Source organism: Mustela nivalis (genome assembly GCF_964662115.1).
Source record: "Mustela nivalis genome assembly, chromosome: 15".
In the NCBI taxonomy this organism is placed as follows: Eukaryota; Metazoa; Chordata; class Mammalia; order Carnivora; family Mustelidae; genus Mustela; species Mustela nivalis.
In genome coordinates this window covers 4,947,154-4,968,497 of record NC_139034.1, presented here as the reverse complement: position 1 = coordinate 4,968,497, position 21,344 = coordinate 4,947,154, and the positions used below count along the sequence as shown (strand labels likewise).

The 21,344-nt window shown below is 36.3% G+C and overlaps 1 protein-coding gene across 1 annotated transcript in view; it reads left to right on the top strand.

The window, feature by feature from the left end:
• The window catches only part of MICU2 (mitochondrial calcium uptake 2), a 154,184-nt gene that overhangs the window by 115,409 nt on the left and 17,431 nt on the right, over positions 1-21,344 (top strand). The window contains exons 7-8 of the mRNA XM_082701686.1: positions 5,336-5,401; positions 20,709-20,806. Coding sequence (XP_082557812.1) covers positions 5,336-5,401; positions 20,709-20,806 — 164 coding nt within the window. The remainder of the gene's footprint in view (positions 1-5,335; positions 5,402-20,708; positions 20,807-21,344) is intronic.

Sequence of the window (21,344 nt, the reverse complement as noted above, 5' to 3'; positions counted from 1 at the left end):
CGAATAAATAAATAAAATCTTTAAAAACAAAAACAAAAAAAAAAAAAGAAAAGAAAAGAAATATCCGGGCCCAGATGGTTTTACTGGTGAAATCTGTCAAGCATTTATGAAAGAAGAAATGCCAAATTTTCACAAACTCTTTCAGAAAATACAAGAAAAAGGAACAGTTCTCTCTCATAAGAACAGCATATTCCTGATAACTAAAACTTGGCAAAGGTATAACAAGAAAAATAAATTACAGACCAGCTTTCATCATGAACAAAGACACAGAATACCTAATCTGATAGAACAAAACACATTATATACTATATAAAATAATGCACCAAAATCAAGTGAGATTTATGCAGAGAATACAAAATTTGTTTAAAGACTGAAAATCAATCAGTGCAGACCAGTGTATTAACAAAATAAAGGAGAGATCCACATGATCCTATCACTACATGCTTACAAAATACTTAAGAAAATAAGCACTTTATAACAAAACTGAGCAAAGTAGATATTGAAGACAAGTTTTTCAATCTGATGAAGGACATTTATAAAAAATTTAAAGGTGGCACCATGCTACAGATCAGATATAGAATTTGTCCCTTTATGATCAGAAACAAGGCAGGCTGTATTTTCCTCCTCTCTTCTGTTCAACATTTTACTGAAGATTCTAATAATAGCAATACAAGTGGGGGGTGGATAAAAAGATTGGAAAGGAAGAAGTAAATCCAACTTTATTCACAGATATCAATAAGAAAAGGAAAGCTGCTAGAACCAAAAGCAAATTTAGGAAGTTCTCAATACAGAATGTCATGGAGAAATCAGTTGTATTTCTACATACTAGCAACAAATAGTTGGAAAATGAAATTAAAATCGGTTCTCCTTTGGATGGTATCAGATAAAGTAGAAATAAATTTAACAAAAGCATTCACCAAAAGCTTCAGACATTGCCAGTAGAAATTTAAGGAAACCTAAATAAATGGAGGAATATACCATGTTAATGGTAAGAAGATTCAATAGTGTTAAAATGTCAGTTCTTCCCAAATTGGTCTAAAGATTTAAATTCCCAAGCAAAATCCCAGAAGGCTTTTTTTGTAGAAATTAACAAGTTGATTTTAAAGTATATATGTTGGGGGGGGGGGGGACCTGGAACACTCAATCTTGAGAAACAGGAGCAAATTTGGATAACTCTCACTGCCTGACTTTAAGACTTAACTACAAAGGTACAGTAATGGTGACACTGTGATATTGATCTAAGTAAGTAGATTAGTGGAAAATAATAAAGAATCCATACATGGTTGCTTAATTCTTCATAAAGTCACCAGCTCAGTTCATGGGAAGAGAAACGTCTTTTCAATAAATGACACTAAAACAATTGGATATGTATGAAAAAAAAATTAGTTATAACCCCAGCCTTAAACCATATGTAGACATACCTTGGAGATACCATAAATTTAGTTCCAGACCACCACAATAAAGCAAGTCAAATGAATTTTTTGGTTTCCTAGTGCATTTAATCTGTTGAGTGCAATATCATTATGTCTGAAAAGATGAATGCACATACTTTAATTAAAAAGTACTTTATTGCTAAAAAATGCTAACCATCAGCTGAGCTTTTAGTGAGTGGTAATCTTTTTTGCTACTGAAGGGTCTTGTATCCATATTTATGGCTGCTGATGGAACAGGGTTGTGGTTACTGGAAGTTGGGCAATTTCTTAAGACAGTGGAGTTTGCCTCATTGATTGACTGTCACAAATGATTTCTCTCTAGCGTTTGATGCTTTTACTTCTTTCAAAATTGGAGTCAATCTTCTCAAACCCTGCTGACTACTTTATCAGCTAAGTTTATATAATATTCTAAATCTTTTATTATCATTTCAACAATCTTCTCTAGGAGTGGATTCCATTTCAAGAAACCACTTTCTGTCCTCATTCATAAAAAGTAATTCTTAATCCATTAAAGTTTAATCATGAGATTGCAGCAGTTCAAATATAAAAATAATGAAAAAGTGTGAAATATTACGAGAATTACCAAAATGTGACACAGAGACACAAAGTGAACAAGAGTTGTTGGGAAAATAGCTCCAAGAGCCTTGCTCAATACAGGGTTGACACAAATCTTCAATTTTAAAAAACGCAGTATCTACAGGGGCGCCTGGGTGGTTCAGTGGGTAAAGCCTCTGCCTTCAGCTCAGGTCACGATCCCATGGCCCTGGGATCGAGCCCCGCATTGGGCTCTCTGCTCAGTGGGAAGCCTGCTTCACCCTCTCTCTCTGCCTGCCTCTCTGCCTATTTGTGATCTCTGCCTGTCAGATTAATTAATTAACCAATTAATTAATTAATCTTTTTTAAAAATTAAAAATGCAATATCTACAAAGTGCAATAAAGCAAGGTATGTCTGTATAAAAATGTATTTGAGATAAATTATAGATCTAAACATAAAACTAAACCCATTAAGTTTCTGGGAAAAACCATGAGAGAATATACTCAGGATCTAGGATATTCAGAGTTTCTTAGGGCACTAAGCAATAACCACAAAAGAAAAAAATTAAGTTAGTCTTTATCCAAATCAAAAACTTTTATTCATTCAGAGACCCATTAAGAAAATGAATAGGCAAACTACAGGATGGGAGGAAATATTTTCAAGCAGATATCTGACAAAGAACTTGTATCCAGAATCGATAAAGAACTCAACAACTTAATAATTTAAAGTTAAGAAGAATTTAATTCTTCCCTTCCAAGGAATTCATCTGAGTGAAATATTAAAATATGTCCACTAAAAAGCAAAAGAATTGTGCAAGAAAGCTTATGGCAGAAATCTGCTGTACAACATAGTGCATATAGTTAAGAGTATGGTGTTGTACACTTAAAAACTTAAGAAGGGGGGCGCCTGGGTGGCTCAGTGGGTTAAAGCCTCTGTCTTCAGCTCAGATCATGATCTCAGGGTCCTGAGATCAAGCCCCATTTTGGGCTCTCTGCTCAGCAGGGAGCCTACTTCTTCCTCTCTCTACTGCCTCTCTGCCTACTTGTGATCTCTGTCTGTCAAATAAATTAAAAAAAAAAAAAAAAACTTAAGAAGGTACATCACATGCTAAGTGTTCTTACACCAAAGGAAAAAAGAAACACACAAATCTTTTGGTAGTGATAGGTATGTTTATAACTTGATGTATCTCAGATGTATGTATGTGTCCAAGATTTTGTATATTAAGAATACCTTAGTAAAGCTAGAAACAGAAAATTTATGGTAGCTTGATTCACACTAATCACTAATTCACACTAATCAAAAACCAGAGACAGTACAAACATCTGTCAACAAGTGAATGGATAAATAGTGATATATTTATACAGTGGGATACAGCTCAACAATAAATAAGAACACACACTACTTATGTACAAACATGAATGAATCTCAAAACCATTATGCAGAGTAGAAGGTGACCACAGCACAAAAGAATACATTCCATTTGATGCAATTTATTTGAATTTCTAAACTAAGTGAAACTCATTAATATGGGAGAAAAAACTCAATCTCTGATATTTTCTTTGTGGGAATGCAGAGAGGAAGGATTGAGTGGGGAAGAAACACAAAGAACTTTCTGAGAAATCAGAAATGTTCTATTCTGGGATAGGAGGATGGGTTACTCGGGTATATCCATTTGTCAAAATTGAGTGGCTATGATTTGTACATTTAGTGTACATAAATTTTTCCTCAAAAGCTATAAATGAGGGGTGCTTGTGGGGTTCAGTTGTTAAGCATCTGCCTTCCGCTCAGGTCATGGTCCCTGTGTCTGGGATTGGGGCCTGCATCAGGCTCCCTGCTCAGCCAGGAGCCTGCTTCTACCTCTCCCACTCCCCTGCATGTGTTCCCTCTTTGTCTCTCTCTCTCTGTCAAACAAATAAATAAAATGGGTTTTTTTTAAAAAGTGCTGTAAATGATAACAATTGACAAGGAACCTGGTAGGTAGAAGGATAAATAAACCCAGAATGGCAGAGTACTGATAAGTTGAAGCTAAAGAATGTTTGGTTTATTACAGAATTCTCTTTACTTCGCTATGTTTAAAATTTTCCATTGTAAAAATTTTTAAAGGAGACACAGTAAGCAAAGGAAGAAAGGTATTGAATTCAGCATTATATATTTGACTATCAACTTAAAAAATAAGGGTAAAACAAATGTAAAACTTTTCAACACTTTTTCCCTAAAAAAATTGTGGGGGAGATGTGGAAAAGTTTGAGGGACTAAGAGAACTAGAGATAAACCTTACCTAAAACAAACATAATAGAGGCAGCAAAACTTGAGATAATTAATTTGGAATTTAGTTGGAACAATTTTCAAACTATTAATAAAGAAGTAGCCTAGAAAAAAATGAGTGAAGGTTTGTCTCCTAATTCATTTGAATCCATAGTTTCAGATTATTTCTACATTTAATTTTTTAAAAACTTTTTTTTTTTTTTTTAATTTGCTTTCCACATGAGGATTGGTACAAATGACTCTGAAAGGTAGGTTTTTAAATGTATTCGGTCTCAGGGTACTATTGACAATTTTATATATGGCAGAACTGTAGGTTTTTTAATTATTTTGATGCTTGGGGCACCTGAATGGCTCAGCTCAGAGTCTGCTTGGGATTCTCTGACTCTCCCTATGCCCCTCCCCCTGCTTCTGCTCTCTCGAGCTCTCTCACTCTCTCAAATAAATAAAATATTTTTAAAAAATTATTTTGATGCTTTACAAATGCATAAGGGGAAGAAGACCATTTTTATATGGTATAAGTAGCTTCTGAAGAGCTATATACTTGAGGGGCACGTGGGTGGTTCAGTTGGTTATGTGACCAACTCTTGGTTTCCTCTGAGATCAGGATCTCACATGATCTCAAGATTATGAGCTCGAGCCCCAAGTCAGGCTCCACTCTGGGTGTAGAGCCTGCTTAAAGAGTGTCTGTCTGTCTCTCTCTCTCTTATAAAAAAAATTCTCCCTCTTCCTCTACCATTCCCTTTAAAAAAGGGGGGGGCTATATACTTGAAAATGTGGCCGTAAACTAGCAGTGATACAAAAACTTAATTATGAATCAAAGTTCCCTTGAAGAATGATGGTAATCTTGAAGTTTTTATAGAGTAATGTCTTTGGAATATGTATTACGTAAACCAGCTTTCTTAAGAGGAAGAAAATGATTCAAATTTTAAGAATGTAAGTACTCCTTTAATTCTTATATGATTTAAGAAAAAGTACAATATTAGCTATAATGCAGAATTTAGGTTGCTACTTAACAATTAGTATATATTTTATAATGAAAACTTAGCATCTGTTTCTTGGTCCAGTAGTCACACAGCTGAATTCACGTTTGCTATCTTTTTAGCTACAGAAGATCATAAGTAAACAAGATGACTTGAAGACAACCACAGCTAATGAAACAGAGTGCCAGGTATGTGCAAATAAACTGAGTATTTCCAGACAGATGATATTTACAGTAGTTTCTCTCTTCTGTTTGTCAAATAAATATTCTCACATCGTTGGGAAAATTATCAGTAACTTCATTTTTCTAAATATTTTGAATAGATTTGCTACATTCACATGGTCCAAACTTCAAAAGATTCAAAAAGAATATGTGCAGAGGGCAGCATTTTCATCCCAGTCACCCAGTTCTCCCTGGCAATGAGTGCTTTAAGTGTCCTGTGTATTTGCCTGGAGATACCTCATGTGTGTATAAGTGTATCTGTAAAGAAGTAACTAAATACATCCATGTGTACTTTTTTCTACTTTTCTGCAAGGAGTAGCCCAGTATGTTGTTTCATACTCTCCCGTTTTTTCCTCAATACGTCTGAATATCTCCTTTTTAACAGTGCCATAGTGCTTTCTTGTATGATGTACTAGTTTATGTAACCATTCCCCTCTTTAAAAACAGTATATCCAATCTTAATGTATATCCAGCCCCTTGATAATGCAAATAATGCTACAGTTAATAATCCTGTAATGGATCTTTTTATATATATATGTGAATATATCTGAGGGATAACTTCCCAGAAATGTCATTGCTAGGTCAAAAGGTATGATATTTCTAAGGTTGTTGATAAATTTTGACAAATTTGGCAAGTATCTCCTATAGAAAATGAAACAATTTTCATTCCCACCACTAATGTATATCAGTAAATTTTCTGTTGATAATCTTGCAGACAGTTCTAATTCCACAGCATGCTTTCCGTGAGATTTTCTTAAATTTCCAAATTATTTCATCTTTTTAGAGCATGTCTGCTTCAAATTTTGCAAATTATTAAAATCACAATTCTTTCTTACATTTCATCCCTTTGAGCAATCCTGTGCTGGACTTCCTTTACCCACATCTGATTCCTTGAATGGTATTCCCTATTCCTAGATGTATATATCCTGTGTGTTCCCATCGTACCCTGTATGTCCACCATCATAACACCTCTCACACATTAATATAATTGTCTGTGTCCTCCTCTGAACTGTAAGCATCATTCCTCTCTTTACAGTTGTTTGAAGTTAGGGAGCAGTCCACAAGACCACTTACTTTTTTTTTTTTAATTTCTTTTCATTGTAACAGAATTCATTGTTTATGCACCATACCCAGTGCTCCATGCAATACGTGCCCTCCCTAATATCCACCACCAGGCTCACCCAACCTCCCACCCACCGCCCCTTCAAAACCCTCAGTTTGTTTTTCAGAGTCCATAGTCTCTCATGGTTCGTCTCCCCCTCCAGTTTACCTCAACTACCTTCTTCTCTCCATCTCCCCATGTCCTCTATGTTATTTCTTATGCTCCACAAATAAGTGAAACCATATAATTGACTCTCTCTGCTTGACTTATTTCACTCAGCATAAACTCCTCCAGTCCCATCCATGTTGATACAAAAGTTGGGTATTCATCCTTTCTCATGGAGACATAATACTCCATAGTGTGTATGGACCACATCTTCCTTATCCATTCATCCGTTGAAGGGCATCTTAGTTCTTTCCACAGTTTGGCGACTATGACCATTGCTGCTATGAACATTGGGGTACAGATGAGACCACTTACTTTTGATAGCAGCTGCAAGTTCAGGGGACCTTGAGACCACCCTTGGGTTCCATTATTCACTGGAAGGACTCAAAAAGCTAACTGAAAACTGTTAGGTTCATGGGCCGTTTCTTACAGTGAGCAGATACAGATTAAAATCAGCCCATGCAAGACACACATGAGGCAGAGGTCCAGAAAGTTCCACAAGCATAGGTTCCAGTTGTCCCCACCACGGGGATCATGGATAGCACTAACTGTCCCTACAAGATATATAACAGTACACATGGAGGGGGTCCAATCAGGGCCCTAATGTCCAGAGATTTTCTTGGGGTCAGCTATATAAATTTGTTTGGATACCCATGTTGCTGACCCCCGTGTCTAGCCATTCTGGAGGTGGTGCTATCCTCCATGACCCAAGCCACCACCTTAAAACTCATGGTTAGTCTGGTATGGCCCAAGGCCCTCAAGCAAACAAGACACTTAGCCATAGAGATGACCTCCCAGCAGCCCAGGACAAAAGCCAGACCTCTATCTGGGTATGGTAAATTCTTTACTGCATGAGTTGTATCTATATAGTCTGGGAAAGCACCAAAGCATGCTCTAAATGTTCAATAAATATTTTTAAATGAATGAACATGTATTTAATTATATGAATATGACATTTTTATTATTGATCATTAAGATTGTTTCCAAATCTTTGCTGTTAGAATCAACAAATAAATAGTTTATTTAACTATTTAACCAGTAAATAGTTAAACGTGTGAATTTAGGACAGTGTTCTAAAGGTGAGATCGTTGGGTCAAAAGACGTGGATACTTTTTTTTTTTTAAGATTTTATTTATTTATTTGATAGAGATCACAAGTAGACGGAGAGGCAGGCAGAGAGAGAGAGAGAGAGAGAGGGAAGTAGGCTCCCTGCCAAGCAGAGAGCCCGATGCGGGACTCGATCCCAGGACCCTGAGATCATGAACTGAGCCGAAGGTAGTGGCTTAACCCACTGAGCCACCCAGGTGCCCAAGACGTGGATACTTTTAAGACTTTAGATTCATATGGTCATACTGCCTTCTAGAAAAGTTATAACAGTTTACAGTCCTACCACCACTGAGTAAACATGCCCCCCTATGAGCAGTGTCTCCAGAATTGGTATCTGTTTTTGTTCTGTTTTTTTTAAGTAGTGCCAGTTAGATAGGGGAAAAGGTATCTCAGTTACTCTTTTTCAAGATATTTCTTACAGATTTTCTGTTCTTTGGGAATTTCTTTAGATTTCTCTTTATATTTACTTTTAAGAGTACTTTTAAAAATTTTTTCAAAATTATTGAAATATTTATCAGATTTGGTTTTGTTTATGACATTTTGGTTATAAATGTTATTTTTTACGTGGTCATATTTATTTGTCTTTTAATTTTATTTATCTAACCTCCTTCATTTTTTTAAATCAAAATCAGTTATAAATACTAACCTATATTATCCTCTCCTTTAGTTATGCTTTTGGATTTTTACATTTAATTTTTTCATTTATCTGAAATTTGTTTCTTAAGGGCATCCCTAGTGACATTACTTTTTTACTATTATAAATGGACTCTTTTCCCTCAAGGGAAGAATTACTGCACAGGAAATCTATTTGATTTTTACTTTTAGCCTGGCTTCCTAGGAGTCACTACTGTGTCGCACAGTTTTAAGTGTCCAGCCAGAGACTGTACTAAGACCACAGAGATAATAAGGTGTGTCCTCCCTTCCCCCCGCCAATGTGTTTGTGTAAGGTTGGAAGTACATTCACATGTAAGCTCTTTTTAAGCCTGCCAGTACATACACCTATGTCAGCTCTTTGAGCCAAGGATTTGTGGGTAGCTCGAGCTGGTGTGGTCTCTGCTAAATGTGGAGCACAACCTAGGGTACAAGGAGAGCACAGCAAGTCCTTCTGGTTGTCTCAGCTCCTCAGACTTTCAAGTACCTGACCATCTGAGTCCATTGCTTGCTCCAAAGAGGACTACAGTCTCGCTTAAAGGAGCCACCAAGATCACCTGCAAACTCCCTCCATCCGCAACAGGGAAACTGGTTTTGGACAGCCTGACACTCTCTGGTAGAACTCCCATAGGGTAGAATAGAAAAGGCAAGAAGGCCATAGACGTTTGCTGCCCAAAGTTTAATAGTTAATTTGAAAAACGCTTCTCACTTTATTATGTGCCTTTGGTTGGATTCCGCAGTGCTAAATAGTTGTGTTATGACCATTTTGTCCAGCTATTTGCTTTTTGGGGAAAACCTTTTTTGTCATTTTATCCTGTGGGAAATCAGAAGGCAGTTACCACATTTTAATTGGCCAATAGGTTTACATTGGCTTTTAATAAACATGGTAAGTAAGTTCCAAAAGCAAATATTTTAGGTAAACCAATACAGGTAATAAAGTATAAAAGTTTACCTTTTGAAATAAATGCCATACTATATACCAAAAGCATGAACTATAGTGCATTTCGATACAGCTTATATTAATGACACTGACCATTTAATAATTAACTAGTTTTTAAGATACATGAAAAATAGATTAATATTTTAAAGATCTAGGGAATAAAATGTGCAGCATAGGGAATATTGTCAGTGGTATTGTAATAGTGTTGTTCAATGACAGGTGGGAGCTACAGTTGTGAGCACAGCTCACACACAGAGATGTTGAATCACTGTTGTGCACCTAAAACTAAAGTAACGTTGTATGTCAACTATGCACAAATAGAAAAGTTCAGAAACAAACAAAAAATTAAAAGAATCTAAATAAAGAAAACAATAAACAATAAATTTTAATTGAGGAAATAAGAGAAGATTGAAATAAAGGTAGGCTTTATTCTTGGGTAGGACTAGTGAGCCTTGTGAAGTGATCAATCCGCAGTAAATTAATCTATGAATTCAGTACAGTCTACATCAGAACTCAACACCTGAGTACCTGATTTCGGTTTTGTTTGGTTGTATTTTGAGGAGGAGTTGGATGGTTTCTTCTTTGGTGGTAGTGTTTGAGAGGTAAGAGGTGTACAGAGACTTGCCAAAATGCTTTTAAACTTCATCTGGAAGAATAAACACAAGAGAATAGCCAAGAATAGTCTAGAAAATGCAAGTAATGAGAGGGGTAAGGAAATGGTATAGTGAGCAATAGAATACTCAAATAAAATAAACCCAAATACATATGAGCAATAGCATATAATACAGATATCATTTTAAATCAGTAGGAAAAAATTACCAAATTACTTTTCAGTAATCCAGAAAAAAGGGAGTAATCTCCTTACCTCTCATATCCAATTAATCACTAGGTACTGTCTGTTCTGCCTCTTGAATGTGTCTCAGATTTGTTGTTGTTGTTGTTCTTTTTCCGTGACTATCATTTTATCAGACTACCATCACTTCTCATTTCATTTACTGCAGTGGCCTCCTAACTGATCTCTCTGCATCCACTCCTGTATTTTCTAATTCACTTTCATATTATAGCCAGGGTGACCTAAAAGCACAAATATGATATAACAATAGCCAAAATGTGGAAGAGGCCAAAATGTCCTTCAGCAAATGAATGGATAAAGAAGATGTGCACCATATATACTATGGAATATTACTCAACCATCAGAAAGGATGAATACCCATCATTTTCATTGACATGGGTGGAACTGGAGGGGATTATGCTAAGTGAAATAAGTCAAGCAGAGAAAGACAATTACATGATTTCATTTCTATGTGGAACATAAAGAATAGGATGGGGGACCACAGGGGAAGGGAGGGAAAACTGAATGGAAAAAAATCAAAGAGGGAGACAAACCATGAGAGACCCTGGACTCTGGGAAACATTGAGGGTTACAGAAGGGAGGAAGTGGAGGGAATGGGGTAACTTGGTGATGGGTATTGAGAGCACATTTGGAGATGTGGTGTTACATGTAACTAATGAATCATCAAAAAAAAAAAAAAAAAAAAAAAAAACCTGACTCAGAAAGACCAACTGCCTACATCTCTTAATAGCTGTGTAGCTCCAGGTAAATTAGTATACTTCTCCTTGCATAAAATTAGTGTAATTCTCTTTGCATAAAAAGGTTCTTCATTATAAAATGAGAATAATAGGGGTGCCTGGCTGGCTCAGTCGGTAATGTGCAGCTCTTGATCTGTTGAGATCAACCCCCATCTTAGGTGTAGAGATTACTTAAAATAAAATCTTGAAGAAAAGAAAAAAAGGAATAATAGTAATCTACCTCAGTAGGTTGTTTTGAGGATCGTATTAGTTAATCTATTCAAATCTCCTAAAACTCTGCTATATTTGCTTTATATTTATTATTATTGCTGTCTACACCCCAGCCACAGAGCACCATGCTCTCTAGCACCTTCAGACGTTTATACATGTTTCCTGTTTGGAATGTTTATTCCCACTTCTTATTTTCTTAACTTTGGTTCAAACTTTAGATCTCAGTTTAAATGGTATTTTTTTTCAGGAAAGCCTTGTCTAAGCTGCTAAGTGAGTTGGAAACCCTTTATATGCTCCCAAAGCTCCTTGAACTTCTTCCCAATATTTTCATGCTTAGATTATTATTTTTAATAGCTTGTTGAATGCCCATGTACCCAACAGGAATAGAGACCCATGAAGCCCCAAGGCCTAACATGGTGTCTGACACATAATGGGCATTTACTACATCTTTGTGACTAATGGTGTGACTGACTGTGCTGGGTGTATATATCAGTTCCTATAGCAGAATAAATTCCAGAGGAATCACAGATAATGTCAAAAGTCAAACAATGGAAATACTTGAGGAAATGTGGGGCTTTTCTGCAAGATGGCAGCATAGGAAGATCTTGAACTCACCCTGTCCCACAGATACATCAAATCTACAGCTACATATGGATTATTTCCCTCTGAAAAAGATCTAAAAACTAGATGAACTGTTTCTCCACAACAGAAGGGAAAAAGATACGTAGGAGAGTCAGATGGTCTTACCAGAAACCCCACCCCAGCACTGTGACACCCAGCACTGTGCCACAACAGTCCAGTAATTCTCCTGGAAGAGTGAGGGGATGGTGTCTTGCAGCACCCTCTGAACCAGAAAGATGAGCCCCAAAACATTTGGCTTAGAAAATGCAAAGGGGCTGATATCTAAGGGACCCAAAGTGCTATAGGAAACTGAGATGCCCCTTTTAAAGCACTTTGGGTCCCTTAGATATCAGCCCCTTTGCATTTTCTAAGCCAAATGTCCCAGGGTACTGGGATCGAGCCCCACGTCGGGCTCTCTGCTCAGTGGGGAGCCTGCTTCCTCCTCTCTCTCTCTCTCTCTCTCTCTCCGCCTGCCTCTCTACCTACTTGTGATCTCTGCCTGTCAAATAAATAAATAAAATCTTAAAAAAAAAAAAAAAAGGGAAGTCCCATAAGGCTATTAGGAGATTTCATGGCAGAAACTGCAGGCCAGAAGGGAGTGACATGACATATTCAAAATGATGAAAGGAAAACAACTTCCAACCAAGAATGCAGGCATACCTTAGATACTGTGGGAGACTGAACCAGTAATCAGAAACCTCCTAACAAGCTGTCCAGAACAGGACAGGTTCACTGGTGAATTCTACCAAACACTCAAAGAACTTTTAGTGCCTATACTTCTCAAAGTCCTCCAAGATTTTGAAGAGGAGGGAATGCTCCCACACTGATTTTGCAAGGCCAGCATTACCCTTATACCAAAAGCAAAGAAGAACACCAAGAAGAAACAGAGAGGGAAAGGAGGAGGGAGGGAGGAAAAGAAGGGAAAGGAAATGACAGGCCAATATCCCTGATGAAAATACATGCAAAAATCAACAAAATATTAATACCCCAAACTCAGAATTACATTAAAATGATCTTACATCATGATCAAGTGGGATTTACTCTAGGGTTACAAGTATGATCAGCATATACAAATCAATCAAGGTGATATATACCACATCAACAAAATGAAGGCCGAAAATCATATTCTAGTAGCTGCATAAAAAAATAGAGAAAATTCAACATACATTTATGATTTAAAAAAACTCAACAAAATGAGTATAGAGGGAACATACCTCAACATATTAAAGGCTGTATATGACAGAGCCCCAGCTAAGATCTTACTCAGTGGTGAAAAGTTAAAGCTTTTCCTGTAAGATCAAGAACAAAAGAAGGATGCCTACTTTTGCCACTTTTATTCAACATAGAATTGAAAGTCCTAGCCAGAGCAATTAGGCAAGAAAAAGAAATAACAGGCATCCATACTGGAAAGGAAGAAGTAACATTTTCATTGTTTGCAGATGACATGATACTGGATGTAGAAAACCTATAGACTCTGCCAAAAAACTATCAGAACTAATAAGTGAATTCAGTAGAGTTGCAAGATACAAAATTAATATACAAAGCTCTCTTGCATTTCTGTACATTAACAAAAATATATGAGAAATCAAGAAAATAATTCTATTTACAATTGCATTAAAAACAACGAAATGCCGGGGAATAAATTTAACCAAGGACATGAAAGATCTATTGCCTGAAAACTATATGACATTGATGGAAGAAATTGAAGATAACACAAAAAATGGAAAGATATATTTTGTCATAGGTTAGAGGAATTGATATTGTTTAATGTTCATACACCCAAAGCAATCTACAGATGCATTGCAATCCCTATCAAAATTCCAATGACATTGTTTTATAGAATTAGAGTAATACTATAACTTCTGTGGAGGGAACCACAAAAGACCCTAAATAGCCAAAGGAATGTTAAGAAAGAAGAACAAAGCCAGAGGTTTTACTCTGCCTGATTTCAAACAGTATTATGAAGCTATAATAATCAAAACAATGTGGTATTTTCATTAAAACAAACACGTAGATCAATGGAACTATAGATATAGATAACCCAGAAATAAATCCACACGTATATGGTCAGTTAAGTTTCAACAAAGGAGGCAAAATTATACAATGGGGAAAGGGCAGTCTGTTTAATAAATTGTGTTGGGAAAGCTGGACAGCTGCTACACACAAAAGAATGAAATTGGACCACTATTTACACCATATACAAAAAATTAACTGAAAATGGATTCAGGACTTGAATGTAAGACCTAAAACCATAAATGCCAAAGAAGAAAACCTAAACAATAAGTTCCTTGAAGTCAGTTTTAGTGACTTTTTTTTTAATCTGACTCCAAAGGCAAAGGGAACAAAAGCAAAAATAAACAAATGGGACTACATCAAACTAAAAAGCTTCTGTACAGCAAAGGAAACCCTCAAACAGAAGGGCAACTTTCCAAAATGGAAGAAGATATTTGTAAATTATATATCTGCTAAAGGGTTAATATCCAAAATAGTTATGAAGAACTTATACAGTTCAATAGGGAAAACAATTCAATTAAAACATGGGCAGATGATCTGAATAGACGTTTTCATAAAGAAGACCTACAGATGGCAAACAGGCACATGTGAAGATGCTCAGCATCACTAATCAGGGCAATGCAAATCAAAACCACAATGAGATAGCACCTACACCTGTTGGAAGGGCTAATGTCAAAATTACAAGAAATAACAAAATGCTGGCAAGGATGTGGAGAAAAGGGAACATTGTATTGTTGATGGCATTGTAAATTGGTACAGCCACTGTGAAAAACCATATGGGGACTCCTCAAAATTAAAAATAGAACTACAGGGGGTGCCTGAATGACTCGGTCTCTTAGGCATCTGCCTTCAGCTTAGGTCATGATCCCAGAGTACTGGTATTAAGCCCCACATCAGGCTCCCTGCTCAGGGAGAGTTTGTTTCCTCTTCTGCCTCTCCCCCGGCTGTGTTCTCTATCTCACTCAGTCTGTCTCCCAAGTAAATAAAATCTTGGGGGAAAAAAAAAAAAGATAGAATTACAGTATGATACAACAATTTTGTTACTGGGTATCTAATCAAAGAAAACAAAACACTAATTCAGAAAGGTATATGTACCCCTTTTTTCATTGCAACACTATTTACAAAGCCAAAGTATGAAAGCAATTTAAGTGTCCATTGATAGATATGTGGATAAAAAGATGTGGTTTATATACCCAGTACTACTCAGCCATAAGAAAATCTTGACATTTGCAACAACATGGATGGGCCTTGAGGGTATTATTCTAAGTAATTCTATTACTTAGTATTACTTAGTATTCTAAGTAAGTCAGAGCAAGACAAATATCGCAGGATTTCACTTATATGTGGAATCTTTAAAAAAAAAAAAAAAAACCAGAACAAAACAAAAAAACCCAAGAATCATAGATAGAACAGATTGGTGGTTACCAGAGGAGAGGTGTGTTCGGAAGAAACAGAATAGGATCACAAAGTACATACTTTTAGTTACAAAAGGAAATCCTGAGCTGAACAGAAGGGCAGCTTACTGACTTGGAGAAGATAAGTCATTAGGTTGTGAGGTACATACAGCATTAGGAATGTAGTCAGCAATATTGTATTAACTTTGTAAAGTAGAAGATGGTGACCACATTTACTGTGGTGATCATTTTGCAATGTATACAAACATCAATTCACTATGTTCTACACCTGAAACTAATGGAGTATTGCATGTCAGTTATACCTGATTTGAAAAGAACAAGTAGGTAAAAGTTTTTATATTATTGAGCTAAGCAGTGTAGTCCTGTTCCAAAAGCTGTAAAAGAAAATTGTAGGAAACTTGACTGCTGTGACTTTTTTTAAATGACTTAACATCTCAATAGAAAAGTAGGCAAAGTTCATGAAGGGGCAGTTAGCAGAAGAAATACAAATGACCAATAAATATGAATAATCAAGGAAATGCAAGTTGAAATACTAGTGATTTGTTTTATTTCTTACCAGATTGGCAAAGATAAGTTTGATACTCTTTAGTGTTCTCCAAGATGTGAGGGAATGGGCATTCTTCTGTACTGTTGATTGGCAATGTAAATTATAAAGACATCTAACAAAGTTTAGGTGCAAATGAATAATAATTTATAATGACTAGTGTACAAAGATAAGTGTATAACAGTATATCTCACAACAGTGTTCATAGTAAAAAAAATTTTTTTTGGAAACAATCTAAATATCAGCACATTCATTATATTATGCTGGCGACGTTGGCTAGCTCACATGTCATATGCAGGAATTTCCCTACTGCTAATAGGCATGGGAAAATTCAGACCTTTTTGCTCTTTTCTGTGACAAACACAAGAGTGGGGCAGGGAAATGCATGTTAATAAAGAAGAAATAAGGTAACCGTGCTTGCTACCTTGAAAAAATGTTTGTGTGTATATATAACTGCACAATGGCACATACAGTGCAATAGCTAGTAAAAATTATGACAGACCTATATTGGTTATGGCAAGTGACCCCCCCCTTTAAAAAGAAAAAAAAGCTGTTTTCAAAACACATATATAATGACTTCTTTTGCATAAGTCTCTTCAACATATGGTGCTGGGACAACTGGATAGCCGCATGTAAAAGAGTGAGGTTGGACTTCTACCTCATACCATATACAAAAGTTAACTGAAATCAATCAGACTTAAATATAAAAGCTACAACTATAAAACTCTTAGAAGTATTTCTTGAAAGGGGAAATGCTTCATGGTATTGGATTTGGCAATGATTTCTTATGACACCAAAAACATAAGCAATAGATGAAAAATTGATGTATTGGACTTCATTACAGTTAGAAACTTTGGTGTATCAAAGGACCCTATCAAAAATTAAAAAGCCAGGGGTGCCTGGGTGGCTCAGTGGATTAAAGCCTCTGTCTTCAGCTCAGATCATGATCTCAGGGTCCTGGGATGTCGGGCTCTGCTCAGCAGGGAGCCTGCTTCCCTTCCTCTCTATCTGCCTGCCTCTCTGCCTACTTGTGATCTCTGTCTGTCAAATGAATAAATAAAATCTTTTTTAAAAAAAAATTAAAAGACAGCCTACAGAGTGGTAGAAGAGATTTGCAAATTATAGACCTTACAAGGGTCTATCTAGTATCAAGAAAGCTAAAGAACTCCTACAACTCAACAACAGAAAAAGAACCCAGTGCCAACAAATTGGACAACCTGGAAGAAATGGTTAAATTCATAGAAACATATAAATTACCAAACCTGAAACAGGAAGAAATAGAAAATGAACAGACCAATAACCAGCAAAGAAATTGAACCAGTAGTTAACAAACAAAAGTCTAGGACCAGGTGGCTTCATAGGCAAATTCTGCCAGACATTTCAAGGAGAGTTAATACCTATTCTTCTCAAACTATTCCAAAAAATAGAAGAGGAAGGAAAACTTTCAGATTCATACTATGAGTCCAGCATTATCCTGATAACCAAAACCAGACAAGTCACCAGTAAAAAAGAGAACTATGGGCCAATATCCCTGATGAACATAAATGCAGAAATTCTCAATAAAATATTAGCATACCAAATCCAGCAATACGTTAAAAAAATCATTCACCCCCCCCCCAAAAAAATAAATCTTTCACCACAATCAAGTGAGATTTATTCCTAGGTTACAAGTCAGTTGTGATACATCACATTAATGAAAGAAAGGATAATAACCATTTGATCATTTCAGTAGATACAGAAAAAGCATTTTGACAAAGTACAACAACATTCCTGATAAAAACCCTCAACAAAGTAGGTTTAGAGGGAATATACCTCAACATAATAAATGCCATATATGAAGAATAAATAGCTGATATTATCCTAAATGGGGGGAAACTGAGAGCTTTTCTTCTACAGATAGGAACAAGATAAGGATGTCTACTCTCAACACTGTTATTTAACATAGTACTAAACTTCTAGCCATAGCAATCAGACAAAAAAATAAAAAGCATCTAAATTGGCAAGAAAGGAGTTAAACTTCCACTTTCTGCAGATGACATGATAGTCTATATAGAAAACCCAAAAAACTGGGGATGCCAGTGGGTTAAGTGGGTTAAGCTGCTGCCCTCAGCTCAGGTCATGATCCCAGGGTTCTGGGATCAAACCCCACATCGGGCTCCTTGCTCAGCAGGGAGCCTGCTTCTCTCTCTGCCTCTGCCTGCTTGTGCTCGCTCTCTCTGACAAGTAAATAAAATCTTAAAAAAAAAAAGAAAACCCAAAAAACTCTGTCAAGAGATTGCTAAAACTGGTAAACGAATTCAGTAAAGTCAAAGGATACAAAATCAGTATACAGAAATCTGTTGCATTTCTATACACCAATAATAAAGCAGCAGAAAGAGAAATTAAGGAGTCAATCCCATTTATACATGCCCCAAAAACAATCAGATATCTAGGAATAAACCTAACTCGAAAGGTAAAGGATCTGTACTCTGAAAACTATAAAACCCTGATGAAAAATTGAAGATGACACAGAGAAATGGAAAGACATTCCATGTTCATGGATTAGAAGAACAACTACTGTTAAAATGTCTATACAACCCAAAGCAATCTACGCATTTAATGCAATCCCTATCAAAATACCAACAGCATTTTTCACAGAACTAGAACAAACCATCCTAAAATTTGTATGGAACCATAAAAGACAGAATAACCAAAACAACCTTGAAAAAGAAAAAAGCTGGAGGCATCAGAATCCCAGACTTCAAATTATGTTATAAAGCTGTAGTGATCAAAATAGTATGATACTGGCACACACAGTTAAGTGGAACAGGGTGGAAAACTCGGAAATGAACCCACAACTATAGGGTCAATTGAAGATTAATTGGTTAATCTTCAACAAAGCAGGAAAGCATATCGTGGGCAAATATTACTCAGCCATAAAGAATGAAATCCTGTCATTTAAAATGACGTGGATGGAGCTAAAGAGTATTATGCTAAGCAGCATTAAGTCAGAGAAAGACACATACCATATGATTTTGCTCACGTGTGGAATTTGAGAAACAAACAAAATGTAACAGGTGAACATGGAGAAGAAAAAAGAAAGAGAGGCAAACCATAAATCAGACTCTTAGCTATAGAGAACAAACTGATAGCAGAAGGGGGATGGATGGGTGGATGGGTGGATGGGCTATATGGGTGATGGGACTAAGGAGTACACTTGTTGTGATGACCACCAGGTAATGTATGGAAGTGTTGAATCACTATATTGTACCCCTGAAACTAATACTACACTATATGTTTAACTGGAACTTAAAGACTTAAAGAAAAAAAGACAACCCAGTTAAAAACTAGGTGAAGGACTTGAATAGACATTTTCCCAAAGGATATAAACAAGTAGCCAACAACCACATGAAAAGATGCTCAACACCATTAATCATAGGACAGTGCCAATTAACAAACCCATCAAACGACTAAAATAAAATAATTGACAATATCAAATGACTACAAGATGTGGAGAAACTGGATCACTCATCTACTACCAGTGGGAAAGTACAATGATACTGCCCCTGTGATAAAACAGTAATACAGTCCTTGGCATCAGTACTAGAGAAATGAAAAACTGTGTTCATACTAAATCCTGTCCACAGATGTTTTTAGCAGCTTCATTTATAATAGCCAAAAACTGGAATCAACCCAGATATCCTTCAACAAGTGAGTGGTTAAACTGGTAATCCATACAATGGAATAGTACTCTGCAATAAAAAGGAACAAACTGTTGATACAGCAACAGCCTGAATGAGTATCCAGGGAATTGTGCTAAACAAAAAATGCCAATACATAATATTGTATTGTAATTATATAATATAAAGTTACATAATATTTGGTTCTATTTATATAACATTTTGAAATAACGAAATTAGGGGAAAAGAAAGTCAATTAGCAGTTGCCAGAGGTCAAAGAGAGGGTCGGTGGGAGAGAAATCAGTGTGGTGTTAAGAGCAAATAAAAAATTGTTGCAGTGAAGGAAATGTTCTTCTATGTGTCGACTGTGTCAAGTTACATTGTTTTATAAGATGTCACCAGTCACCATTGGAGGAAACTGAGTAAAGGGTACAAGAGATCTTTCTGTATTATTTTGTACAGTTGTGTGTAAATCTATAGCTATCTCAAAATAGAAAAAATTTTAATATAAATAAAGCATTTATGAGGTCATACATTGTTCCTTGCATTACATATTCTAGACTGGGTGTTTTTTGTCTTTAGTGGATTTGTTCTATTTCTTGCTATGGTGCCTTTGCTTAGTTGTCATGCTGTTTTCTTTTGCTCATGCTCACGGTCTATCCAGATCTTCTCACTGCTGTGGTAGAGCACAAATGAAATTCTCCTTGATACTTTCCTACCTCATCTGAACTAATTTATCTTTGTCCTTCAGAGCTGCAGGCATTGCATCAGTCAGTTAAGTGTCTGCCTTCAGCCCAGGTCACAATTCCAGGGTCCTGGGATCAAGCCCCACATCAGGCTCCCTGCCCAGCCTCGGGGGAGGTCTGCTTCTCCCTCGCCCTCTGCCTGCTGCTCCCCCTGCCTGTGCCCTTTTTCTCCCTGTGTCAGATAAATAAATCGAGTCTTACTAAAAAACACTTCGAGATCACATTTGAAATAATATTTCACTGTTCTAAAGCTCTCTTTTTGGATTGATTTAAGATTTTGTTTACTGCTGAAGTCCATCTTGAGTATTTTAGCCCTCATTGTTTTTCTCTTGCTTGAACAGAGACAGTTATAGAATAGTATCATGCAAAGTAACAGATAGGATTCTTCTGCCTTTGTTGTTATTGTTAGAAGAATCTTTCATGGATATTATCCTAAAGAGGTCCAGGCTACAGGGTCTATTTTTTTGTTCTTGGTTATAATTACTTGAAATTATTATATCATTTTTTATAGGAATCAACAATGAAAGAACCTGAAATTACCACAACCCTTCAGATATATTTCTTTGGAAAAAGAGGAGAAAGAAAACTTCATTATAGGGAATTTCGAAGGTAAATGCAAATTTCTGAAGGAAATGGCACCTAAGCTGAATCTTGACATGTAAGCAGAAATTTCCCAGGCAAAAATGTGTGGATGAAAAAGCATCTGAGGAAAAGAGAACAGCATGAGAAAAGACCTAGAGGCATGAAAATGTATTGTTTGTAAAGGGAATTATAAGCAGTTAAGTAAGTCTAGAGTAACAGACGTAAGGTGGTATGATAAAGTTAAGAACAGAGGCTGGAAAAGTGTGTACTTGCCGCAGAAGATTTCGGACTCCAAAAGATCAAGCTTGAGTTAACAGTGGAAGGTCCTGAAGAATGATGCATGAAGGATACTTGGTCAGATGTGCCCAACATTTTGGCAGCAGAATAAAGGATAGATTTTATGAGAAAGAAGCCCATTCAGATATTCCAGATAAGAAATGATAAGCAATCCTTATTGCCACTACACCTTGAACTGTCACCTTGAACTGGTGTAGTGGCAATAAGGATTTTGAAATAGAGTTTTCAAGACGTATTTAGGAGATGACATTGTAGGGCTTAGTGATTA